This window comes from Pristiophorus japonicus, chromosome 8 (genome assembly GCF_044704955.1).
Source record: "Pristiophorus japonicus isolate sPriJap1 chromosome 8, sPriJap1.hap1, whole genome shotgun sequence".
Classification (NCBI taxonomy): Eukaryota; Metazoa; Chordata; class Chondrichthyes; family Pristiophoridae; genus Pristiophorus; species Pristiophorus japonicus.
This window is the reverse complement of record NC_091984.1, coordinates 183,430,919-183,458,086: the sequence shown is the minus strand read 5'-3', so window position 1 is coordinate 183,458,086 and position 27,168 is coordinate 183,430,919. Positions and strand designations below refer to the sequence as shown.

Sequence of the window (27,168 nt, the reverse complement as noted above, 5' to 3'; positions counted from 1 at the left end):
CCCGCCCCAAGTCTTATTGGGATCACAGGTTATGTCTCTCTGGTGGTTTATGCTCTCTTGTAGAGCGCCTGAGTTGCGGCTCCGGTTGTTGGGCGCTGGCCTGAATGTCTGCTGTTTGCGGTGCCTCAGGCCTGTCCAGATTGCCCACAGTAACTGGGCTCTCCTCCACTTGGTTCCGGTGTTCGGTCACCTGTGGTGGAGTAAACTCTACGTCATGTTCTTCCTCTGCTTCTTCTATGGCGTTGCTGAACCTTCTTTTAGTTTGATCCATGTGTTTGCGGCAGATTTGTCCATTGGTAAGTTTAACTACCAAAACCCTATTCCCCTCTTTGGCAATCACAGTGCCTGCAAACCATTTGGGCCCTGCAGCGTAATTAAGGACAAAAACAGGGTCATTGACATCAATACATCGCGCCCTCACATTCCTGTCATGGTAGTCACATTGTGACTGATGCCTGCTCTCAACGATTTCTTTCATAGTAGGGTGTATAAGGGGTAACGTGGTTTTGAGCATCCTTTTTCATTAGCAGCTCTGTGGGTGGAACCCCTGTGAGAGAGTGTGGTCGGGATCTATTGGCCAACAGGAGGCGTGATAAGCGGCTTTGTAGGGAACCCCCTTGGATTCTGAGCATCTCCTGTTTTGATTATCTGCACTGCTCGTTCCGCCTGGCCGTTTGAGGCCGGCTTGAACGGTGCCGTTCTGACATGGCTGATTCTTTGCCTGCCATGAAGTCCTGGAATTCAGTGCTTGTGAAGCACGGGCCATTGTCGCTGACCAAGCCATCCGGGAGACCATGGGCTGCGAACATTGCTCGTAGACTTTCTAACGTGGCAGAGGATGTGCTTGAATTTAAAATGGCACACTCAATCCATTTGGAGTAGGCGTCGACTACAACCAAAAATATTTTTCCCATGAAAGGACCTGCATGGTCCGCATGGATGCGTGACCATGGCTTGGCGGGCCAGGGGCTAAGGGGGGTTTCCCTGGGTGCGTTGCCCAGCTGAGCACACGTGTTGCACCTGCGAACACAAAGTTCCAGGTCTGCATCTATCACTGGCCGCCAAACGTGTGACCTGGCATTTGCCTTCATCATGACAATGCCCGGGTGCTCATTGTGAAGTTCTCTGATAAACACCTCTCTGCCCATCTGGGGCATGACTACTCGGTTTCCCCACAGTAGGCAATCGGCCTGAATCGAGAGTTCATCCTTGCGCCTATGAAACGGTTTAAATTCTTCAGGGCATGCCCCGTACGTGGCTGCCCAGTCCCCATTCAGGACACATTTCTTAACTAAAGACAGTAGCAGGTCTTTATTTATCCAGACTTTAATCTGAAAGGCTGTCACAGGTGAGCCTTCGCTTTCAAAAGCTTCAACAGCCATGACCATCTCAGCATCATGCTCAGTTGCCGCCTCAGTGGTGGCTAGTGGGAGCCTGCTGAGTGCATCGGCGCAGTTTTCAGTGCCCGGTCTGTGTCGAATTGTGTAGTCATAGGCGGCTAACATAAGTGCCCACCTCTGTATGCGGGCCGATGCATTCGCATTTATGACCTTGTTGTCGGCCGAAAGGGACGTTAGGGGTTTGTGATCTGTCTCCAGCTCAAATTTCCTGCCAAACAGGTACTGGTGCATTTTTTTTTACTGCATATACACATGCTAGTGCTTCCCTTTCTACCATCCCGTAGCCTCTTTCTGCCTGGGACAGACTTCTGGAGGCATAAGCTACCGGCTGTAACTGACTATTGGCATTCACATGCTGCAACACACACCCGACCCCATAGGATGACGCACGTTAACGTTATATGACCTGTGTAAGAAACTTGTGTTAACAGTTTGTTGGAGCACAACAAATTGCGTGCTCTATCAAAAGCCCTTTCCTGGCTGTCCCCCCAGACCCAATCACGACCTTTGCATAGGAGCACTTGTAGCGGCTCTAACAGCGTGCTCAACTTGGGAAGAAAGTTACCAAAATAGTTCAGGAGCCACAGGAACGAACGCAGCTCCGTCGTGTTGCGGGGTCTGGGTGCTCTCTGGATCGCTTCCGTTTTGGACACAGTAGGTCTGATCCCGTCTGCTGCTACCCTCCTCCCCAGGAATTCTACCTCTGGAGCTAAGAAGATGCACTTTACCTTTTTCAGTCGCAGCCCTACCCGGTCTAGTCTGCTTAGCACCTCCTCCAGGTTGTGGAGGTGTTCTTCAGTATCGCGACCAGTGATGAGGATGTCGTCATGAAAAACCACCGTCCTTGGAATCGACTTGAGGAGGCTTTCCATATTTCGCTGAAAGATCGCGGCGGCCGAACGAATCCCGAACGGATATCTGTTATACTCAAACAACCCCTTGTGTGTCGTGATGATGGTCAGCTTCTTTGACTCACTCGCCAGCTCCTGGGACATGTAAGCTGAGGTCAGGTCCAATTTTGAAAAAAATTTGCCACTGGACAGCATCGCAAAGAGGTCCTCTGCTCTTGGTAGTGGGTACTGGTCTTGGAGTGACACCCGATTGATGGTGGCCTTGTAATCGCCACATATCCTGACCGACCCATTCGCCTTGAGCACCGGCATGATCGGGCTCGCCCAGTCACTGAATTCGACTGGTGAGATGATGCCTTCCCTCAGCAGGCGGTCCAATTCGCCTTCTATCTTTTCCCGCATCACGTACAGCACTGCTCTGGCCTTGTGGTGTACTGGCTTGGCATCCGGGTTTATGTGGATCACTACCTTGGCCCCCATAAAAGTGCCGATGCCGGGTTGAAATAATGAGTCAAATTTGTCCAGGACCTGTGAGCATGATACTCGCTCCACAGAAGAAATTGCATTGACATCGCCCCATTTCCAGTTCATGACAGCAAGCCAACTCCTCCTCAGTAGTGCGGGACCGTCCCCCGGGACAATCCAGAGTGGCAACCTGTTCTCCGAATCTTTGTGGGTCACGACTACCGTGGCGCTGCCGAGCACCGGAATGACCTCCTTTGTATATGTCCGTAGCTGTGCGTCAATCGGCAATAATGTTGGCCTCCTGGCCTTGAACACCCACAACCTTTCGAACTGTTTGATACTCATCAGGGATTGGCTGGCCCCCGTGTCTAGCTCCATTAATACTGGGATGCCATTGAGGAGCACTTTCATCATTATCGGTGGCGTCCTGGTATATGAACTGTATATGTGCTCTACATGAACTCGCTGAACTTCAGCTTCTAGTGATTTCCCCCAGTATTCATTTGGTCTCGTAGGGCTTACATGGGACCCGTCGTCCTCGTACATCAATCTGGCTGCAGGCTTCCTGCACATACGCGCCAAGTGACCGCTGACGTTGCAGTTTCTGCAGGTATATTGCTGATACCTGCAAGCTCTGGCTGGGTGTTTGCCTCCACACCTCCAGCATGAGCTGGAGGCCCCATTGTTGGAAACAAAAGGTCCATTACCAGTTGATCGTCTCTGACTGTCTCTGTGACTGTCCTTAAGCGCACCATTAACAGGTGTTGATGGCCCCATTACTGGCCGCATTGTCCATTGTGATGGCATGAATCGCCATTCAGCTAGCCATTGTCTCTGTTGAATTCCCCCTTTGGGTTCGACTACATGCTGGGGCATGTGCGATTGCCCTTGTCTGCCTAGAGAACTGTGTGCCGCATTAACAATGTTGACTTCCTGGTCGTTTTCCGCATTTGAGCCAAGATTTTTGTCATACATCATTCTGGTCTCTTCCTCCCCTGAGGTAAATGTCTGGGCTATCAGAGCCGCCGCTTCCAAGGTCAAGTCTTTGGTCTCAATCAGTTTCCTGAAAACCCCAGTGTGCCCGATGCCCTCAATAAAAAAAGTCTCGCAGCATCTCCGCTCTGCATACATCTGGGAACTTACATAGGCTCGCCAGTCGCCGGAGATCTGCCACGAAGTCTGGAACACTTTGCCTTTCTCGCTGCCGGTGTCTCGCCATGTGCATGCCGCTCGCCGTTTTAAGGCGTTCCTCGATCAACTTACTGAGCTCTTCGAACGTCTTGTCCACCGGCTTCTCTGGCGCTAGAAGGTCCTTCATCAGGGAGTATGTTCTGGATCCACAAACCGTCAGGAGATGAGCCCTGCATTTGTCGGCCGAATCCTGTCCCAACCATTCCTTAGTGACAAAACTTTGCTGTAGTCTCTCAATAAAGTCGTCCCAATCATCACCAACACAGTACCTCTCTTCTGTGCTGCTAGTGGCCATGCTCGCGTGGTTTAAATCCCAGTTTCTCGTCGCCAATGATATGTCCTTACTACACAGTATAAATGCACGCAAGGCCCATACTTGAAGGAAGGTCACTCTCTGACCAGTTACCTTTATTACCAAGACCTCAAGTGATGAAGATGGGTGGAGCTTCTCCTTTTATGCCTGAAAGTTCAGGTTAGGAGTGTCTCCCACAAGTTCGCCCCTTGTGGTCAATGTTCTCAAGGTGTACAACTTAGGTCAGCTTATACATGGGTTACAATGATAGTTGAATACATGACATCGTTTTTCCAATCGACTGATGTTTGAAAGCTACAGTTTTTTCCACCCCTGGGGCCAGAGACTGATTGTGACCAAAGGTCGCTTCCCTGATTGGGCTAGATCCACCAATGAGGGAGCAACCTTTGCTAATCCTGCGGGCCCGGAGAGTTTAAAACGACTGCTGCTAAACTGGTCACCGAGCTTTGACTTAGAATAAGTGCAAAAAGCCAGTTAATTTCAGCTCCCAGTGAAACTATGGTTATTTGAAATGGCCTTTGTGTGTTTAAGGTGAGAAGTAGGAGACAAATGAAAGGAAGTCACGGGCCAGATTGTGCCTGTGGTCTACCTGTCGGATACAGCTGTATGAAATCACACTCGCTGTTAAATAAGCCCAGTCTCAACACTATTCTGAGCTGCTCCTGATTCTATAAATTGAAATCCAGTTGAAACTGATGTGATGAAGAATGGTCTGCTAGCTCAGGGGTTCTCAACCGTTTTGTTTCTGAGGCCCTCCTCCCATTATCAAAATTCCACAGATCCCCTTGTAACACAACACACATATTTGTTTCCATATAAAATGAGTTATTCAATTAAACATGTATATCTATTTCAGATTCCAGCATCTGCTGTATTTTGCTTTTGCAAATCTACTATTATTTGTGGTTACTTACTCATCATGCAGTTGAGACTGTCTCCAAGGTTCGGAGAGATGTGTTGTTAGTGGCCCGCCATGGAGCTTGGTGAGACCGATGGTGTTGACGGCTCTCTCTTCTCCCCATGTCTGTTACTCACGAGCTGAACGCGCCCGCTGAGACCGCTCACCGTCTCCTTGGCAACACAGCGGGCCTATGACCATGAGCCTCTGGGGCCAAGTGGTGGTTTCCGGTGCCTCCTGTACGGGGCCGGAGCTGTGGACCAAAGTGTTACTGTGCTGGTGTCCATGGGTGACTCGGTGGGTGGAAGGTCAAATTCTGTGCCCTCGATGTTGTAACATTCGGGGATTGAATCGAGTTAAAATTGTCTGCGTGGTGGAGACAGGGAGTCCTGGGGGTCCGTGAACCCCCGGCAGCGAACCCCGGTTACTAGTGACACGGTTTCTATGTAAAATGACCTTCCTCGGTCTCAACCAGAGTTTTGCCGTTTCATAAGTTGTCACAGTGGCACCATTGCAGAGGATCAAGGCAGTTCTGAATACTGGTGAATCAGACTACAACTACATATTGCATTGAAATGGAACTACTTGCTGGTAGTTCAAAGGCAGAACTGCAATCTTACTGCCCAGGTAATAAGAATATAAGAAATAGGAGCAGGAGTAGGCCATTTGGCCCCTCGAGCCTGCTCCGCCATTCAATAAGATCATGGCTGATCTGATCATGGACTCAGCTCCACTTCCCTGCCCACTCCCCATAACCCTCAATGTGTGTAAACGAATGAAACTGCAAAAGGATCAAACCTCTGGGGCTGGAAATTCGGTGGATTGCGCCTCTGTTAGCGCCCCTGAGGGGCGGTAATGGGTCTTGAAATGCTGACTGCCCAGGGGGCCAGTTTCCAGCATCGCCCTGGGAAATTTGATCCTGCTAGCGCCCTGGTCGCTAAATTAGGTGGAAATGCTTATTTAATCTCCGCCCCAAGTGAAGCCCAAAAAATCAGTCATTCCCATGGTTGACTGGCGTTATTTGGAGCATACTGAAAGGGAGGGAGGAGGAGCATAAATCGGAGGGCATATTGAGCGGCACGCTTGTGCTCCAGACACTGCGTGAACCCCTCACTTTAATTCAGATGTCTGATCTGCCATTACGGGGTACTTACCACTTAAGTAAAATAATTTAATGGGTTCATTACTAGTTCGCTATCATCACCTATTTCATGCGGTGGTTAGGTGACATGAAGATAGAAGGGCTGTTGGCCATGCAGGGCCACGAATGAGGAGAGATGTGGATGTCTGGTCAGGAGGCCTCACCCCCCACGAGGTTACAGGCAGCAACGCTCATAATTTCACCTCTCTCTGAGGGAGCGGTGTGTGAGAAGGATGCACTTCTGTGCTGAGAGAGATATGTCATAGGCTACAGGTCTGCCTGTAGGATAACATTGGGGGGAGGAGGAGAACGAGGCACAGGACCTGGCGAGGTCTCGAATGGTCAGGCTCACCAGAAGGAGTACCATCCATGGTGGAGGTAGTGTGGCAATGCTGCCGGTGCCAGAGCCACATGTCAGTAGCTCATAATGCATCGGCTCTCTTGAATGGAGGAAGATGAGGGATGTAGCTAATACTGACTGCGCTATGTGCCACCATAATGCCACATCTCCGATAATGTTCACAAGCATACTCAAGACGCCAATACAACACCAACGTGGTGGCCGCAAATCCACAACCAAAACCCTCCCCAGCAAGTAACAAAACAACACAATGTCCCATAGAAAAACCATCAAGCACAATGAACTGAAAGAATGTATAGACAAAGGGGAGTTCCATTAGTCATCCCACAGCAGCATCTATATGGCATCTCAGGTACACACACTACAACCAATAGGTTGTGTCAAACAATGCAATGACATATTTACATCCATTATTTACAAGATGAGTACATCTGCCCATGGTGGGCAAAGTCCTCAGTCAAACTTCGCTTGAAATTTTCCACCCCTTTCCTTTATCCCTCTCCCACGCCTAGTGCTCCTCCTCAATGTGGCCTCAGTGCCTACAGCAAGACTGCTTGAGGGCTGCTGTGTGTGTGGGGCAGACAGTACAGGTGGCCTAGCAGGAAGGCCCGGCTGCGGACTCCACCATCTCAGCAACGACGGCAGCAATCTGGGATGGCCCGGGTGTAGACTGCGGCAGGTGCAAAGGTGGAGTGGCAGTGGTGGGAGGTGGAATGCTGTCACCTTCCATTTCCAGGGGCCCATTGCCCGCACACAGGACACAGCGTCAGCATCCGGAGCACAATATGTGAGTGCAACTGGCTGGCCTGCTCTGGCACCGTCACTTCCCCGTTGGACTGTGGGGAACACAGAGAGGATGGCAGTAGTCAGTGATTGCATGGCATCACACCGAGACTAACTCAGAACACACTGAGCTTGAAACGCAGCAGTCTGTGAGTTTATGTCAGCAATCACTGACAGCATCACATCACAAAGTTCTTGCGTGGCTTGAGTGATTGCTGCTGCCACGTCAACCATGGCACGCGCCATCCCCTCTGGGATTCCACTAGCGCTCATTGAGTCCATCTCCCTTTGTGTGCAGGCAATGCTTGAGGTAGCCTCCGTGCCACACAGCAAGTGCGTCAATGCTGTGCGGGACCCTCTCCAATGCACCCATGAGGTCGCTGTGCATTTGGGTGGTCTCCTTGGAATAGCTACCAGGTCCATGTCTGCCTGTCTCTCAACGGGACTCCTGGGCCGACTCACCCTCCGGAGAGCTGGCCTCTGAGCTTCCCCTCCCGCTGGGCCTTGTTTAGGCCACTGGGGCCAGGAGCCTCAGGCTCCTCAAACCCCTCAAATTCAGCCTCCTCCACCGATGTGGTGTCCTCACTCGGTGGAACTGATGGCATATCCCGCTCAGTGAGCACACTATTGTCCCTCCTTTATCATCTCCCCCATCGCCCGATGTTGATGGTTCAGGGGCAGGCTGCTGTGCTTCTGGACGATCATATGTAATCACAAAGTAACAGATGTGCAGTTAGCAGCAGGGGTGGGGGCAGGGAGATAAGAGGAAGGTGGCATTGGACATCTATACGTAACGGGTAGGCCACTTGATATCGGGGTCGAGGAACTCACATAAATCGCAAATACCAGTCACAGACCATCACTATCCATAGAGGGTTCTGCTTCACTGCCTGCCACCATGCAAACTGTGGTGCCCATGAGGGCCAATACTCACTGTTCCACCTCTGTGAGGTCCTGAAGCTCAGGCTCCCCTCCTCTGGCACGCTGCTGCTCCCAGCAATTATGAGCCAATTTCGCCTACACTAAAGATGATGTGAGTGAGTGTGCAGCTCATCGTGCGGCACATGTGCCTTCCATAGTAGAGTAGCTGCTACTGTCTGGAAGTGTAAAGATGTGCATTATAATCTGTGTGGCTGTGCCCTGAGTATGTGGGAAGGTTGGGAGGAAGTGAGCGCTATCTAGGATTGCGGCTCAGGCTGACATTTGGCAAATGCATATCAAGAGTCAAAGGCTTGTGGGAGGAGGTGTGAGAATGAATAGGGGACAAGACTATCCTTGATGCCTGAATGTGCAGGGCATGGCTGATGAACTAAACCTCCAGCTTTAAGGCGGCTTCACAAGCCCACGCCATGGAGAAGGGGCAGGTTCTTCAAAGACATTACATTGTGTGAGACAGTGATTTTGCAACCATGGCATTGGTGTATTAATGTAAAGGGTACTTACCCTGACGACCCTCGTAAGGTCGCTAAACTTCTCGCAGAGACCTCCTGTGCTATCTCACTTCAAATCCTCTGAAGCATAAGAAATAGGAGCAGAAGTAGGCCATCTGGCCCCTCGAGCCTGCTCAGCCATTCAATACGATCATGTCTGATCTGATCTTGGCCTCAACTCCACTTCCCCATAACCTTTGACTCCTTTATCTCTCAAAAATCCATCTATCTCCACCTTAAATATATTCAAAGACCCAGCCTCCACAGTTCTCTGGGTAGAGAATTCCAAAGATTCACGACCCTCAGATAAGAAATTCTTCCTCATTTCCGTTTTAAATGGGTGACCCCTTATTCTGAAACTATTCCCCCTAGTTCTAGATTCCCCCACGAGAGGAAACATCCTTTTGGCACCTACCCTGTCAAGCCCCCTCAGAATCGTGAATGTTTCAATAAGATCACCTCTCAGTCTTCTAAACTCCAATGAGTATAGGCCCAACCTGCTCAGTCTTTCTTCATATGACAACCCTTTTCATCTCAGGAATCAACCCCGTGAACCTTCTCTGAACTGCCTCCAATGCAAGTAAATCCCTCCTTAAATAAGGAGACCAATACTGTACGATGTACTTCAGGTGTGGTCTCACCAATGCCCTGTACAGTTGTAGCAGGACTTCTTACTTTTATACTCCATCCCCTATGCAATAAATGCCATAATTCCATTTGCTTTTCTAATTACTTGCTGTACCTGTAAGCTAACTTTTTGAGTTTCGTGTACAAGGACCCCTAGATCCTTCTGTACCATAGCATTTTGTAATCTCTCCCCAGTTAAATAATTTGCTTTTTCATTTTTCCTACCAAAGTGGATAACCTCACATTTTCCCACATTATATTCCATCTGTCAATTTTTTGCCCACTCACGTAGCCTATCTATATCCCTTTGCAGATTCTTTGCATTCTCCTCACAACTTGCTTTCCCACCTATCTTTGTATCATCAGCAAATTTGGCTACATTACACTCGCTCCCTTCATCCAAGTCATTAATACAGATTGTAAATAGTTGAGGCCCCAACACCAATCCCTGTGGCACCCCACTAGTTACCGTTTGCCAACCTGAAAATTACCCATTTGTCACGACTCTCTGTTTTCTGTTAATTAGCCAATCCTCTATCCATGCTAATATATTACCCTCAACCCTTGTTCTTGTGCAGTAATCTTTTATGTAGCACCTTATCGAATGCCTTCTGGAAATCCAAATACACCACATCTACTGGTTCCCCTTTATCCACCCTTCTCATTACATCCTCAAAGAACTCCAGCAAATTGTCAAACATGATTTCCCTTTCATAAAACCATGCTGACTCTTCTTGATTGCATTATGATTTTCTAAATGTCCTGCTGCTACATCCTTAATAATGGATTCCAGCATTTTCCCAATGACAGATGTTAGGCTAGCTGGTCTATAGTGTCCTGCTTTCTGTCTCCCTCCTTTCTTAAATAGGGGCGATACATTTGCAGTTTGCAGTTTGCAAATCCACTGGGAACCTCTCCAGAATCCAGGGAATTTTGGTAGATTACAACCAATGCATCCACTATTTTTGCAGCCACTTCTTTTAAGACCCTAGGATGCAGGCCATCATCAGGGGACTTGTCCAGCTTTTGTCCCATTAGTTTGCCTAGTACTTTTTTCTTTAGTGATTGTTTTAATTTTCCCACCCCCCACAATAGCCCTTTGTCAATTTTTGGGATGCTATTCGTGTCTTTTGCCTAGATATACTCTTGGCACGGGCCTCCTTCCTCCAGCAAGATGCAAGGCAGGCCACCTCCTCTCTATAGTCTTTTTCAGTGCCTCAGCGGCCATGGCTGAGAAGCGGCATGCTCTTTGGCGTCCTTCCTGCTCCTCCATTTTCCCACTCTACTCAAAGTGCATTGGTGGAACTGCGCATGCGCAAACTTGTATTTGGCTGGGCTCGGGATCTATCCTGAGCCTCCTAGCATGCGCAATTAAACTTGATTTTTTTTTTTGTGCTGCAGTTTTCGGTTGGGGCGGCTGAGCACGGGTATGGAACGCCTGATTTAGCGCCCCCAATCAATGTAGCTAAATTTCGGACAAATTTCCTGGACAGAGGGGCAAACCTTTATAGGGCGCTATACTTACCGCCCCACTATGAATAACTCCACAAAATGGCCGGAACAGAATTTCCAGCCCCTGGTCTGGATGGATTACATCCATGCATTTTAAAAGAATCTAGGGAAGAGATAGCAGAGGCATAACTGTACATACTTAATAATTTGTTGGAACAGGGTATAGTGCCAGAGGACTGGTGGATAGCTAACGTAATACCTATATTTAAAAAGGGAGATAGAACATGTCCAGGAAACTATAGACCAGTCAACTTAACATTGGTGGTAGGATAAAAATAATGGAATCTCTACTAAAGGAAAAAATAGAAGAACATCTAGAAACCAAAAATATAATAATGAATAGTCAGCGTGGATTTCAAAAGGGAAAGTCTTGCTTGACCAACCGCACTGAACTTTTTGAAGAGGTAACAGGAAGTAGACAAGGGAAATGAAGTAGATGTAATTTATCTAGATTTTCAAAAGGTCTTCGATAAGGTGCCACATAATAGATTAATGAGTAAGGTCAGAGAATGCAGAGTCGGGGGACAAGTAGCAGAATGGATAACTAGCTGGCTTCAAGACAGAAAGCAGAGAGTAGGGGTAAAGGGTAGCTATTCAGAGTGGCATAGGTAGGAAGTGGTGTTCCACAAGGATCAATGCTAAAACCGCTCAATTTATATGAACAATTTAGACTTTGGAATCAACAACACAATTTCTAAATTTGCAGGTGACACCAAATGGAGGTGGGGGGGGAATCAATACTGAGGAGGACTGCCACAAATTACAAGACGACATTAATAAACTTGATGAATGGGCATATAATTGGCAAATGAAACTCAAAACACATACATGTGAGGTATTACATTTTGTTAAGAAAAATATTACTTGGAAAATACGAATCTAACTGGGGTAGAGAAGCAAAGGGATCTCAGAGCATTAATATACAAATTACTGAAAGTAGTGACACAGGTTAACAAGGCCATAAAAAAAGCAAACCAAGCACTAGGGTTTATTTCTAGAGGGACTGAATTGAAAAGTAGAGAAGTTTGCTAAACCTGTATTGATAGACTACACTTGGAGTACTGTGTACAATTCTGATCGCCATATTATAAAAAGGATATAGAGGCACTGGAGAAGGTGCAAAAAAGATTTATAAGGATGATACCAGAAATGCGAGGGTATATCTATCAGGAAAGGAAGGCTGAGGGGTGACCTAATAGAGATTTTTAAATTAGGAAAATATTCACAGATTAGATACAGTGTTTCCACTTGTGGGGAAGAGCAAAACTAGAGACCATCAATATAAGATAGTCACCAAGAAATCAAATGGAGAATTCAGGAGAGTGGAGAGAATGTGGAACTTGCTACCACAGGGAGCGGTTGAAGTGAATAATATAGATGTATTTAAGAGGAGGCTAGGTAAGCATATGAGGGAGAAAAGAATAGAGGGTCATGCTGACAGAGTTAGATGAAGAAAGACAGGAGGAGATTCGAGTGGAGCATAAATGCCAGCATGGACTGGTGGGGCCGAATGGCCTGTTTATGTGCTGTATATCCTATGTAAATCACTCTTGCCTTTTCTCCCCTTGTCTCTGATGTTATTAAAACTCTTGTGTGGCATTGCAGCGCTGTGACTACCTTGTACCCAGGCAACAGTTTATTCAGTCAGTTAAGGTACAGAGCAAATCCAGCTTGTCAAAGAAGAAAATGATCTACTTGCAATGATCATGGATTTCCCATTAAACTGTTATTGACTCATCCCCGAGCCGGCCCTGAGAATAAACTGCTTCTAATCTCCACATTTTAAATGGAGAAACCTGTAAGTCCCAGTACACTGCCTTTCTACTTCTCTTGAATATAAATGTCTGCACTGAGGCTGCTGGTACATTCACTCATTACAACAACAACTTGTATTTGTATAGCACCTTGAACATAATGAAACATCCCAAAACGCTTCACAGGAGTGTTATAAAACAAAATTTGACATCAAGCCACATAAGAAGATATGAGGGCAGATGACCAAAAGCTTGATCAAAGAGATAGGTTTAAAGGAGCGTCTTAAAGGAGTAAGGAGAGGTGGAGAGGTTTAGGGAGGGTATTCCAGAGCTTAGGACCTTGGCATCTGAAGGCACAGCCACCCATGGTGGAGTGATTGAAATCGGAGGTTCTCAAGAGGTCAGAATTAGAGGAGCGTAGATATCTTGGATTGTTGCGGGGCTGTAAGAGATTACAGAGATAGGGAGGGGTGAGGCCATGGAGGGATTTGGAAACAAGGATGAGAATTTTATAATCAAGGCGTTGCTTAACCAGGAGCCAACGTAGGTCAGCGAGTACAGCGGTGATGGGTGAATAGGACTTGGTGTGAGTTAGGAAAAGGGTGGCATAGTTTCGGATAACCTCAAGTTTACGTTGGTTAGACTAGCCAGGAGTGCATTGGAATAATCATGTTTAGAGGTAATAAAGGCATGGATGAGGGTTTCAGCGGCAGGTAAGCTGAGGCAGGGATGGAGTCAGGCGATGTTCCAGAGGTGAAAATAAGTGGTCTTAGCGATGGTGTGGATATGTGATTGAAGGCTCATCACGGGGTGAAACCAAGGTTGTGAACAGTCTGGTTCAGCCTCAGACAGTTGCCTGGGAGAGAGATGGAGTCGACGGCAAGGGAACAGAGTTTGTGGGGGAGAGGAATTGTAAGCAGATATGAAGAGATCAATTCCACTGATGTGAATGGGAACTTGCTGCCATTGTGATTAGATAAAGGTGCTTCCATCGCATTTTACTGATTGACATTCATTACTTTTTTTTCCTCTCAGGAGGAATTCGCTGTTGCTAAGCAACATTTTTGTACTGGTTGGTGCTTTGCTAATGGGGCTGAGCAGAACAGCCGAATCCTTCGAGATGATCATAATTGGGAGATTCTTTTCTGGAATAAACTCAGGTACATTTTTCGAACAAATTACGCGGTAGAAATGAAAGAAAAGAAAGACTTCCATTTATATAGCGCCTTTCACGACCACCGGACAATTCAAATGCTTTACAGCCAATGAAGTACTTTTGGAGTGTAGTCACCGCAGCGGCAGCCAATTTAGCACACAGCAAGCTCTCACAAACAGCAATGTGATCATGACCAGATAATCTGTTTTTGTTATGTTGATTGAGGGATAAATATTGACCAGGACACTGGGGGTAACTCCCCTGCTCTCCTTTGAAATGGTGCCATGGGATCTTTTACCAACTGAGAGAGCAGACAGGGCCTCGGTTTAACGTCTCATCTAAAAGGCAGCATCTCCGACAGTGCAGCACTGCATTGGAGTGTCAGCCTAGATTTTTTTATATGTGTTCAAGTCCCTGCCCACAAGTCTTCAGACTCGGAGGCGATGTGCTACCAACTGAGCCATAGCTGACAAATGGGCTTCGGGTGGTAGAACAAATGGAAGGTATTGTGTTGGTTGCCCAATAAACAACCTGCCCGTTATACTCTCCGCCCGATATATACCCCACCCATTACATCCCCCGCCCGTTATATTCCCCGCCCGTTATATTCCCCGCCCGTTATATTCCCCGCCCATTATATCCCCCGCCCGATACACCCCCGCCCGTTATATCCCCCTGCCCGTTATATCCCCCAATCGATACACCCCCTGCACGTTATATCCCCCGCCCGATAAACCCCCGCACATTACATCCCCCGCCCGTTATATTCCCCGCCCGTTATATTCCCCGCCCGTTATATTCCCTGCCAGTTACATCCCCCGCCCCTTAGGTCCCCCGCCCATTATATCCCCCGCCCGTTATATCCCCCAATCGATATATCCCCCGCCCTTTATATCCCCCACCCGATACACACCTCACCCAATACACACCCCGCCTGTTATATCCCCCCGCCCGATACACCCCCGCCCGTTATATCCCCCAATCGATACACCCCCACCCATTATATCCCCCACCCGATAAACCCCCACCCATTATATCCCCCACCCGATACAGCCCCTGCCCGATACAGCCCCCACCCGTTATATCCCCCGTCCGATACACACCCCATCCGTTATACCTGCCGCCTGTTATATCCCCTGCCCGATACACCCCCCGCCCGTAATATCCCCCGCCCGTAATATCCCCCGCCCGTAATATCCCCCGCCCGTAATATCCCCCGCCCGTAATATCCCCCGCCCGTAATATCCCCCGCCCGTAATATCCCCCGCCCGTAATATCCCCCGCCCGTAATATCCCCCGCCCGTAATATCCCCCGCCCGTAATATCCCCCGCCCGTAATATCCCCTGCCCGTAATATCCCCTGCCCGTAATATCCCCTGCCCGTAATATCCCCTGCCCGTAATATCCCCTGCCCGTAATATCCCCTGCCCGTAATATCCCCTGCCCGTAATATCCCCTGCCCGTAATATCCCCTGCCCGTAATATCCCCTGCCCGTAATATCCCCCGCCCAATACAACCCCCGCCAGTTATATCCCCTACCCGTTATATCCCCTACCCGATACACACCCCGTCCGTTATATCCCCCGCCCGATACACACCCTGCCTGTTATATCCCCCGCCCGATGCATCTTCCGCCCATTATATCCCCCGCCCGATACACGCCCCGCCCGATACACGCCCCGCCCGATACACGCCCCGCCCATTATATCCCCCGCCCATTATATCCCCCGCCCGATACACGCCCCGCCCGATACCCCGCCCATTATATCACCCGCGTGATACACACCCCGCCCTATACACGCCCCGCCTGATACACACCCTGCCCGTTATATTCCCCCGCGCGATATACCTCACCCCCACGGTGCAGGCCATTCTTGGCAGGGGCATGGTTGAGCCCTTGGCCTGCTGCAAGGCTGAAAGGATACAAGATGCAAGTATCCTCATACGTTATGCTCCTTCTGGCATGCACCTCTTGCTTTCCCACCCTTCCATCACCACAACTCTACTCTTGTGCCTTCCTCATTTCACACACCCAAAAAATGCAGCCTGCCCAGCCAGTGGGCCAACAAGAAGAGGCAGCCTGCCCAGCCAGTGGGCCAACAAGAAGAGGCAGCCTGCCCAGCCAGTGGGCCAACAAGAAGAGGCAGCTGCCCAGTCAGTGGGCCAACAAGAAGAGGCAGCTTGCCCAGCCAGTGGGCCAACAAGAAGAGGCAGCTTGCCCAGCCAGTGGGCCAATAAGAAGAGGCAACCTGCCCAGTCAGTGGGCCAATAAGAAGAGGCAGCCTGCCCAGTCAGTGGGCCAACAAGAAGAGGCAGCTGCCCAGTCAGTGGGCCAACAAGAAGAGGCAGCCTGCCCAGCCAGTGGGCCAATAAGAAGAGGCAGCTTGCCCAGTCAGTGGGCCAATAAGAAGAGGCAGCCTGCCCAGCCAGTGGGACCGCAGGTGAATGATTCCATCCCTGATATCCCGGCCTCAAACAGGCTGTGTGGATTGCATCCTTCCATCTAATTCCTCCTCTGCGTCTTCCTCTTCCCTCTGCAAGCGAATGCTATACATGTGAAATGACGATTTAAAATTCTGGGAATACTCAGTTGGTCAGGCAGCATGTCAACTTGAGACATGAACTCTGTTTTTCTCCCCACAGACGTTGCATGAGTATTCGCAGCATTTTCTAGCTTCTCAAAGGCCTTCATTTGCCATCCAAACCCTTGCAAGCATCCAGCAGCACTCCTTGCACACTTAAAAAAGCTTTTCACATCTATTGCAACAAGCCACCACGTCAATAAAATTTAAAAAAACCGAATCCAAACCCTTAAATACAAACTGACTTGAATGATGTGTGTGTCCCTTTAAGAACTGCAGACATAGCCATTGTCAGCCTGCTTGCATGCCGATTGACGTCACCACGCGTGCTTAGGACCCAGCGCTGAATTCACGTTGGTGACGTAAAGTCAGCGTTGCATGCCGATTGACGTCACCACGCTGCTCTTTATTTTGTAGGGCGTTGCCAATTACCTGCAGCGCAATGGGGAAAAGAATTATGGCAGCCACCGCAGGACTCTCCATCAACTGGCAAAAGAGCAGCCACTGCCATTCCATTGCCATTTCATGGCACTAGAGTGGTGGTGAGTAGATGAATTTCTAACCTTCAGTCTCTAGGCTCACGGACGAAGACTAACTACTTGGGTGAGGTACAAAAGGGTGGGCATGTGTAGAAACTGAGGTGAAAAGAAAAAAAAATTAGTTTATATAATGTTGTTATGATCTGGAATGCACTGCGTGAAAGGGTGGTGGAAGCAACTTTCAAAAGGGATAAATATTTGAAGGGAAAGATTTGCAGGGTGAAGGGGAAAGAGCAGGGCAGTGGGACTAATTATATAGCTCTTTCAAATAACCTCCACAGGTACAATGGTCCAAATTGCCTCCTTCCATGCTGTAAGATTCTATGGGGGCGAAATTGCTCCTCGCCCCGATTGGGCCGGTAACCTTCCAAGGCCGGGACTTCCTGCGCCTGGCCCGGAAGTCCCGTCGCCGAAGCGGAATGGGGCTGTACGCCCCTCAAAGGAAGTGGAGCGCTGTCTCAGGTGCTCTGCTTCCTTTGAGGGGCGCTCCAGTGGCAGTGGTGCGGCGCTGAGTCCAGCGCTAAGTGGAGCAGGCCAGCGCTGACACGCCACAATGCTCCTCCCTTTCCTTTAAGGGGAGGGCCGCTGTGCACTCTGCATAGCCCTTTGGTGACCGTCACTAGGGCCGCCATTTTCGGTGCGACCCAAAAGTTGGCCAAACAAATAAAGATGGCGCTAAAGGCCTCCCCTTTAAATAATGTCCCAGGCAGATGTCCGCCAACTTCACGACCCGCAAAGCTGCAGTTGACATCCGCCCGTGCCAGCCACATGGCCCGTGGGGCAATTACCCCCAATTGGCAGAAAGGAGTCGGCGCGGAATCGCCATGCATGGCGAAGATGACATCGGCAGTTGCGCGCCGGCCCGGGGGCTAACCGCGGGGCGCAGCACTGCCAGGACAGTGCCCTCCAAAGTTCCGCGACAATTCTCCGCGAGCTGGTAGCGCCCCCTCCCCCAGACGAAATTGCCATTATGTCCTGTTAGTACCCCTCAGGGATGCTACCAGGGCAATAAAAAGGCGCAATTTTGCCGCCAATGATTCTATACAACTAATATCCAAGCAAAATACAAGTGCATCATAAAATACCTTGAAACAAAATTTACCAATTGAGTAAATTGGCGCAGTGTTGCGAATATTCAGTAAGCGTAAACTAGAAATAAAAGTGGACAGGAATGTCTATCTTTAACTGTGGCTCATGTAACTCAGTTTTCATTTTGCTTGGAGGTGTGGGAATAAACATTAACCCCATGTATCTCGGAGAGTGTGCACCTAAGAAGATCCGAGGCCTAGTGGCCTTGTCATTTGCTCCCTTCACTGCAGCTGGATTAGTGGTGGGACAGACCATCGGACTTAGGTAAGTCCTAAGATTAACTTATTTTACAATAACTGCATGTAGTGCAGTTTTACACTGCTAGGTGTGTGTGGTATGTGTTTCTGTCAAAATACTGCATAAAGATACAGGGCCTGAAATTCTGATTTTTATTTTTGTAGAACGGTGTACTTGCGGAAGGTGGGCCCGCCTCCTGGGCCCCACTCCCTTGGGCTCCATCCTGGGCCCATTTGCCATGTGGCCCACATCCCTGGGCCCGCCCCCAAATCTCACCCACCCTGGGTCTGCCCCCCCAAGTGCCCATTCATGGGTATCACACCCCTGCCCCACCTCCAGCCCCCTACCTGACCTCGCCGCCCCCCTTGAGGCACCTCGCCCCCCCCCCCCACACATTTATTTCAGAACACTTCTTATCACAAGGTGGTTTTACTGTACACATACACATCATATTACTATTTTACCTAACCCAGGTACCTCTCGTTGTTGATCTAAGCTTAACTTGGTGTGGCCCAGATGTGCTACCTGAGGGATAGGGATAACAGTGGTGCTTGGCTGCGCACCTCCCCACCCCCTGGTGGTTCCCATCTCAGTCCCGGGAGGACTCTTCCATATGCTGTGTCACCAGTGCAGGTGCATGGGCAGTTTGCTCCTGCATCTTCACACCTAAATTACCAGCCAATTGATGAGGTCACATGGGCTGTCACCAGAGAGATAGGATGTCATCATGAAGGAAGACTCTAGTTACGCTACAGGTGCTGAGTCCTGGATCTGAGTGCCCATTGACCAGCAGGCTTCGTGGTATCAGATTGATACTGCAGACACTGAAAGATGTTGCTCTGTAGCTTTCGGAATTGTCTTCCATCGTTCCGCCAAATGGACCCCAATGGTCACAATATCCTCGGTGGCAGATGTTTATAGTGCCATCCCCCACTCCAGGTAACACTCCATTGCGTCAAATCCTTCTTGGATATTTGCACCAAATGTGGCCGTGAGCAGTTATCTGCCTCGACAACAGCAATGTAGAAGCATTTATATGGTGGCATTAACGTAGGAAAACATCCCAATACTCTTCCCCCGGATGGTCTGCAGAGACTGTGTGTGTGATGCTCAGGGGCTCTGGAGCTGGGCACCGATCCTGTGACCTTTCCACTTCCCAGTCAAGATCCCATTTTCACCTCTGACTCCTCTGACACGGGCAGGGTGATGAATGAAGGAGTGCCACACATTTAAGGAAAGGTCAACAGGAGCAGGTAGCATACTAGGTTAGTGTAGATAATAATTGCCAATGTGCAAATTTTACTGCAAATATATCTAGCAATAAATATCAGTTAATAACTGAGAAATATTCGGTCCATATATACATTCTACTTCAGCATAATTTTTGAAATAATTCTTTGGGATGTGGGCATCACTGGCAGGGCCATTATTCCAATCACAGACCTCCACTCACCACTGATCCTTTGTGCATAGTGCAACTATATTGGACTGTGTTGGTCGAACAAGGTGTATTCATAAGGAAGTGATGCTATTTCATGATATTACTTGCAGAGAGATTTTGGGCAGTGAAGAATTGTGGCCTCTACTGCTGGCGTCCTGTGCAGTGCCGGCTCTGATCCAGCTCATCACTCTGCCGTGGTGCCCAGAGAGTCCCAGATACCTGCTGATTGACAGGGAGAACAAGGACTTGTGCATAAAGGGTAAGTGGTTGAGAGAGGGAGAATAAATATTTTGTTCCATTGGCTGGGGGAATCTTGGAGAAAGCGGGAATGGAAATTCCCCCAGTGGTTACAGAGGCAGGCCTTGCACTATAATAAAACACAAAACTATTTCCTTTTCTCTGCTCCACTACTGAAGAACTGCAGTGTGGATTCACAGGTGCCTACAGCCCTCGCTGACCTGCTATTCTTCAAATACGGGCCTTGCGAGTAGGTGTCAGCGGGCTGTTTGGTTATAAGAACATAAGAAATAGGAGCAGGAGTAGGCCATACGGCCCCTCGAGCCTGCTCCGCCATTCAATACGATCATGGCTGATCTGATCATGGACTCAGGTCCACTTCCCTGCCCGTTCTCCATAATCCCATATTTCCTTATCATTTAAGAAACTCTATTTCTGTCTGAAATTTATTCAATGTCCCAGCTTCCACAGCTCTCTGAGGCAGCAAATTCCATAGATTTACAACCCTCTGAGAGAAGAAATTTCTCATCTCAATTTTAAATGGGCGGCCCCTTATTCTAAGATTATGCCCTCTAGTTCTAGTCTCCCCTATCAGTGGAAACATCCTCTCTGCATCCACCTTGTCAAGCCCCCTCATAATCTTATACGTTTCGATAAGATCACCCCTTATTCTTCTGAATCCCAATGAGTAGATGCCCAACCTACTCAACCTTTCCTCATAAGTCAACCCCCTCATCTCTGGAATCAACCTAGTGAACCTTCTCTGAACTGCCTCCAAAGCAAGTATATACTTTTGTAAATATGCACGCAGTATTGAGGCAGATCATGTCCCCACTTGACATCCACACATTTCCAGCAGAGGGTACCCTGGCTAATTATTTTTTCTTCTCCCTAGCCTAGTTGCACTGAGCCCAATTATAGAGCCCCCCACCCAACCCCCCTCCCCCTGCTGAGATCAGATGTTGGTTTTAATTCATTCTTGGGTTGTGACCATCCCTGGCATTCTGCAACCACTTGTTGGTGAGTCACTTGGTAACATTCTGAGCTGCTCTTTTCCTCCAGAAACCATTCTTTCCTCATCATATTTGCAAAGAGTTATTTAGTTTTATAGCCATAGTTTCTGAAGAGAACACCTTTGGGGCCGAAATTTCCCTCTGCCCCAAACAGGGCGGATAATTTGAATTAAATAATTATTCTCCGCCCCAATCCCTGGGTTGGAGAATAGAGGGATTGTGCTTGTTTCCTCTGTGATTTCGTTGGGGCGGTGTTTTGGGCGGCTGAGGGACAGAAGTGGGTTGGGAGCGGAGTGGAAGGTGTCATTAGCACCGCGCTGACGCGTAGCAACTTCCCTCGCCTTCAGTTAAAGGGGAGAGCTGCCACGAGCTCTGCAGCCACTTTAGTGGCGCACACTGGGCCATCAGGGAGGGCTTTGGCCGGGCCAGCGGTCCGGCACTCAAGAGGCAGAAAGTGGTTGCCGCTGGGCGACAAAGGGTTGGCGTATGCCCGACAGGACGGGCACAGTGGGCAGGGCAGAAACCCCAGGGGCAATTTCTGATGGGTCGGCCCATCCGCCTGCCCCCGGTTGGAAAGGCCTCACCTCCCCATTACCAACTCTTCGCGTAGCCGAGCGGTCTAATGTCCTGGAATTAGGCTTCAGTTTCTTCGGAGACGTGGGTTCGAATCCCACCCCGCCATAATTTCTTGGAATTTAGAAGAATGAGAGGTGATCTTATTGAAACATATAACATACTGAGAGGGCTCTACAAAGTAGATGCAGCGAGGATGTTTCCACTTGAGGGAATCTAGATCTAGGGGTCATAGTTTAAGAATAAGGGGTTGCCTATTTAGAACTGAGATAAGGAGGAATTTCTTCTCTCAGAGGGTCGTAAATTTGTGGAATTCGCTGCCCCAGAGAACTGTGGAGTCTGGGTCATTGAATATATTTAAGGTGGCGATAGACAGATTTTTGAATGATAAGGGAGTGAAGGGTTATGGGGAGCGGGCAGTGAAGTGGAGCTGAGCCCAAGATCAGATTAGCCATTAAATGGCAGAGCAGGCTCAAGGGGCCAAATGGCCTATTCCTGCTCCTATTTTTTATGTTCTTAAGGAGGGGGCAATTTAGGCCCCTTTATTTCTTTAAGTACCTACCTACAATGGGTAATGTGATATATGTTTTCCAGAAATCAGTTTAAAAAAAAATTATTCACTTCATTGGCTCCGAATGCATCTCTTGTGTTCTTCTCTCCAAATTCTTTCAGGGGAAATGTGCTCTTCTTTCCCATCCCTCTTGATGTGGTATAACCTCCAAATCTGTGTGAGGATATCTGCTAGTCCCATAAAAAAAATGGGAGGGGAAATCAGCTGATGGGGACTGTAAGAAAACTGAAGGATTTTTATCTAAGATTAAGCTTGATATTGAATTGTTTAATTTTATGAAGGAGTTATTAAAAAACAGCTTTACTCACAGAAACCATAACCGCGTTTAATCCGATACAACGTTGCAACAATAGTTCAGTTGCTTGCTGGGCGGCTTTGCTTGAGGGAGGAACCAAGTCACTCAATTCAAATACAAATATGCTGCATGATTGTTCAGATTGTCTCTGGTTAACAGCTTTATGAATTGAACAGAGTTATGTAAATCCTGCCCGGCTCCAGTTACTGTCTCATCAACCTGCTTCTTTCCAAATCCTTTTACTGTTGATCTGGAGCCATCAAAGAGAGGCTATCCGACTGGAACTTCTGAAGAGGATACGATAATACAGACAACTTCCAGAGCTGGTGAGGAAAGGATTAGTATGGTCTGATTGGCCCTCTGGTTACCACTATAATCGCCCTTTCCATTTCCACAGCGTTAAGGAGATTACGTGGGGAGGTCGACCTCACTGCCGAAATAGATGAAATGCTGAAGGAGCAAACTGCAGTCAAAGGTCAAAGGGCAAAGAGACTGTGGGACCTGTTCCGAGATGTCTCCGTCCAATGGCAGCTGATCATCACCTTCGTGCTGGGCAGTGCCATACAGTTATGTGGGAACGATGCCGTGAGTCTAGCTGGAAATCTAGCTCTGAAAAATTAAGAATAAACCCCACTGGTGTAAACCTTGAGCAGAGTGGGTGGTGATTCGGCCCTCAGTTGGCGATCTTGAGCTGGTAGCCGAAAGGCTGTGTTGTGCTTTTAGCCTTGTGGCTATCATCAGGCACCAGACCAGTCGAGCAGTGTGGTCAGGATAACAGCCAGGTGCTGCACACAGGATAGCAGGAAATACTAGATGCCCCCTGTGAATATTTTATAATACATTGCAGGTCACATGAAGGCAGATCCTGTCTGTATAGCAATCTATCTATAAAAGTCTTCCCTGTTCCAAATGTTCATGACTTTATCCCCCTGTCACCTCTTGCTGCTCTCATCCCCAGCCTTTCCTCCACTGCCAAGTCATGCCCCCCCTCCCCACCCCCCGCCATCACCTTCAAAGAAAACCCGACTGCTGTGTACCTGAGCAGCATCTGTGAACTGGCTTTAAGTTTAAGTTTATTAAGTCTCACTGTGAGCAATGCCACGGGATGGCCACTAATTGCAAGAAATAGCAGACCCTGTATACTCTGATAGAATAAAGTAATGTCCCTGTGGATTAACGGACACTTGTGTAGTTTCTAGGTAGACTCTGAATTGTATATGTATTATTTATATATGCTACATGCCCAGTGTATTGACAGATCCTGCAGATATTTTGTTGGACTCAAAGTTTAATGCCTTTTTTCCCACCAGACATATTCCTACGCTGTGTATGTGTTTCGTACTGCAGGAATTCCCAATGAAAAGATTCAGTATGCCACTATTGGAACTGGGTGCAGTGAGTTCATCACTGCATTAACAAGTGTACGTACTGTTTTAATTCTCCTTTGTTTCACCGTCAAACAATTTCTCTCGTGATTTATTTGTTATATTTACTTGATTATTATGCAGTTTATCCTAACTCCCTTCTTTTCCCACATGAATCACAGGAGAGCAGGACTGCTCCAGTGTCAGACTGTCTGACCATCTTTCTTTTTGGCTCATGATTAGTCAATATATCTAGTAACAACTTAAAATTACTCAGTTACCCTCCCCTTTTCAGTGTCAAAAAGGATAATGCACAGCCTGAAGCATGTTATGCACAGGCTGAAGGATGTTATCTGAAGGATAATGCACAATCTGGATACATACAGTATAACGCACAGTCTATGTACATACAGGATAACACACAACTTGGCTGTTGGATAATTCCTTCCTCAACCTTTTAACAGATTTGTAAAGCTGGAGACACTAATATAACTTATAATTATATTGCGCCTTTAATGTAGTAAAACATTAAAGTGCTTCACAGGAGTATTAGAAGACAAAAAATTCAATATCGAGCCACTTAAGGAGAAATTAGGGCAGATGACCAAAAGCTTGGTTTTAAGAAGCTTCTTAAAGGAGGAAAGAGAGATAGCGAGGTGGGGAGGTTTATGGAAGGAATACCAGAGCTTAGGGCCTAGGCAACTGAAGACACAGCTACCAATGGTTGAGCAATTATAATCAGGGATGTGGAAGAGAGCAGAATTAGAGGAGCGCAGATATTTCAGGAGGTTGTGGACTAGAGGAGATTACAGTGTTAGGGAGGGGCAAGGCCATGGAGATATTCGAAAACAAGGATGAGAATTTTGAAATCGTGGCGTTGCTTAACTGGAGTCAATGTAGGTCAGCGAGCACAGGGGTGATGGGTGAGCGAGACGTGGTGTGAGTTAGCGCACGGGCAGCTGAGTTTTGAATGACCTCAAATTTACGTAGGGTAGAACATAAGAAGCAGGAGTAGGCCATGTGGCCTCTCGAGCCTGCTCCGCCATTTAATAAGAACATGGCTGATCTGATCATGGATTCAGCTCCACTTCCCTGCCCACTCCCCATAACCCCTTTATTCCCTTATTGCTCAAAAATCTGTCTGTCTCCGCCTTAAATATATTCAATGACCCAGCCTCCACAGCTCTCTGGGGCAGAGAATTCCATAGATTTACAACCCTCAGAGAAGAAATTCCTCCTCATCTCAGTTTTAAATGGGCGGCCCCTTATTCTGAGACTATGTCCCCTAGTTTTAGTTTCCCCTATGAGTGGAAATATCCTCTCTGCATCCACCTTGTCGAGCCCCCTCATTATCTTATATGTTTTGATAAATTCACCTCCAATGAGTATAGGTCCAACCTACTCAACCTATCTTCATAAGTCAACCCCCTCATCTCCAGAATCAACCTAGTGAACCTTCTCTGAACAGCCTCCAATGCAAGTATATCCTTCCTTAAATACGGAGACCAAAACTGTACGCAGTACTCTAGGTGTGGCCTCACCAATACCCTGTACAGTTGTAGCAGGACTACTCTGCTTTTATACTCTATCCCCCTTGCAATAAATACCAACATTTCATTTGCCTTCTTGATTACTTACTGTACCTTCATACTAACTTTTTGTGTTTCATGCACAAGGACCCCCAGGTCCCTCTGTACTGCTGCACTTTGCAATTTTTCTCCATTTAAATTATAATTTGCTTTTCTATTTTTTCTGCCAAAGTGATTAACCTCACATTTTGCCGCATTATATGCCATCTGCCAAATTTTTGCCCACTCACTTAGCCTATCTATATCCCTTTGCAGATTTTGTGTGTCGTTCTCACAATTTACTTTCCCATCTTTGTATCATCAGCAAACTTGGCTGCATTACACTCGGTCCCTTCATCCAAGTCATTAATATAGATTGTAAATAGTTGAGGACCCAGAACCGATCCCTGCGGCACCCCACTAGTCACTGTTTGCCAACTGGAAAATGACCCATTTATCCCAATTCTCTGTTTTCTGTTAGTTAGCCATTCCTCTATCCATGCTATTCTATTATCCCCAATCCTGTGAACTTTTATCTTGTGCAGTAACCTTTTATGTGGCACTTTATCGAATGCCTTCTGGAAATCCAAATACACCACATCCATTGGTTCCCCCTTGTCCACCCTGCTCAGTACATTCTCAAAGAACTCCAGCGAATTTGTCAAACATGATTTCCCTTTCATAAAACCATGCTAACTCTGCTTGATTGAATTAAGCTTTTCCAAATATCCCGCTACTGCTTCCTTAATGATGGACTCTGTTATATATGTAAAAATGTAAATACCTTTTTATCCACCAGAGGGCTCATCCCCTGGAGTCCCAAGGGATCCCACAATCCCTTGGGAGCACCTGTACTAAAGGAAGCCTCACAGGCTGGAGAGGCACTCTGGAGACCTGCAATAAAAGACTAAGGTCACACTTTACTTTGAGCTCACAGTATCTAGTCTGACTCTTTATTCAATACATTACAACTGGCGATGAGATACAGATGACGAACCCCACTGCAAAGATGCAGAGAACAACGGCCATCCTGGAGAAATTTTCGGAGGGAGATGATTGGGAAACCTTCGTGGAGCGACTCGACCAAGACTTCGTGGCCAACGAGCTGGAAGGAGAAGCGAATGCTGCCAAACGAAGGGCGATTCTCCTCAACATTTGCAGGGCACCAACGTATGGCCTCAAGAAAAGTTTGCTTGCTCCAGCTAAACCCACAGGGAAATCCTATGATGATTTGTGCACACTGGTCTGGGAGCATCTCCACCCGAAGTAAAGCATTCTGATGGTGAGGCACCGGTTCTACACATACAAGAGGTCTGAAAGCCAGGAAGTGGCGAACTGTGTCACCGAGCTAAGACGCCTTGCAGGACATTGCGAATTTGAAGGATATTTGGAGCAGATGCTCAGGGACTTCTTTGTACTTGGCATTGGCCATGAAGTAATACTTTGCAAACTTTTGACTGTAGAGACCCCAACCTTGTGTAAAGCCATAGCGATAGCCCAGGTGTTCATCGCCACCAGTGACAATACCAAGCAAAACTCTCAGCACACGAGTGCTGCTACAAGTACTGTGAACAAAGTAATGTTGTTTTCGAATCGTAACATACAGGGCAGGCCTCACATGCCTGCAGCTGCACGTCCGCAGATGTCTCAGAGTCCACCATCAAGGGTGATGAATGCTAGGCCACTAACACCTTATTGGTGCTGCGGGGGTGATCATCGTTTCCATTCATGCCGATTCAAAGGATATGTTTGCAAGGGCTGTGGAACAATGGGATA

The 27,168-nt window shown here is 47.9% G+C and overlaps 1 protein-coding gene across 4 annotated transcripts in view; it reads left to right on the top strand.

Moving 5' to 3' along the window:
- The window catches only part of LOC139268862 (solute carrier family 2, facilitated glucose transporter member 11-like), a 54,446-nt gene that overhangs the window by 6,712 nt on the left and 20,566 nt on the right, over positions 1-27,168 (top strand). For 2 of the 4 annotated variants that reach the window (XM_070887649.1, XM_070887650.1), the window contains exons 4-8: positions 13,762-13,886; positions 18,228-18,357; positions 19,882-20,030; positions 22,858-23,045; positions 23,771-23,881. In XM_070887649.1, coding sequence (XP_070743750.1) covers positions 13,762-13,886; positions 18,228-18,357; positions 19,882-20,030; positions 22,858-23,045; positions 23,771-23,881 — 703 coding nt within the window. Of the gene's footprint in view, positions 1-13,761; positions 13,887-18,227; positions 18,358-19,881; positions 20,031-22,636; positions 22,787-22,857; positions 23,046-23,770; positions 23,882-27,168 lie in introns of all 4 variants that reach the window. The other 2 variants (XM_070887651.1, XM_070887653.1) reach the window with 2 other exon arrangements.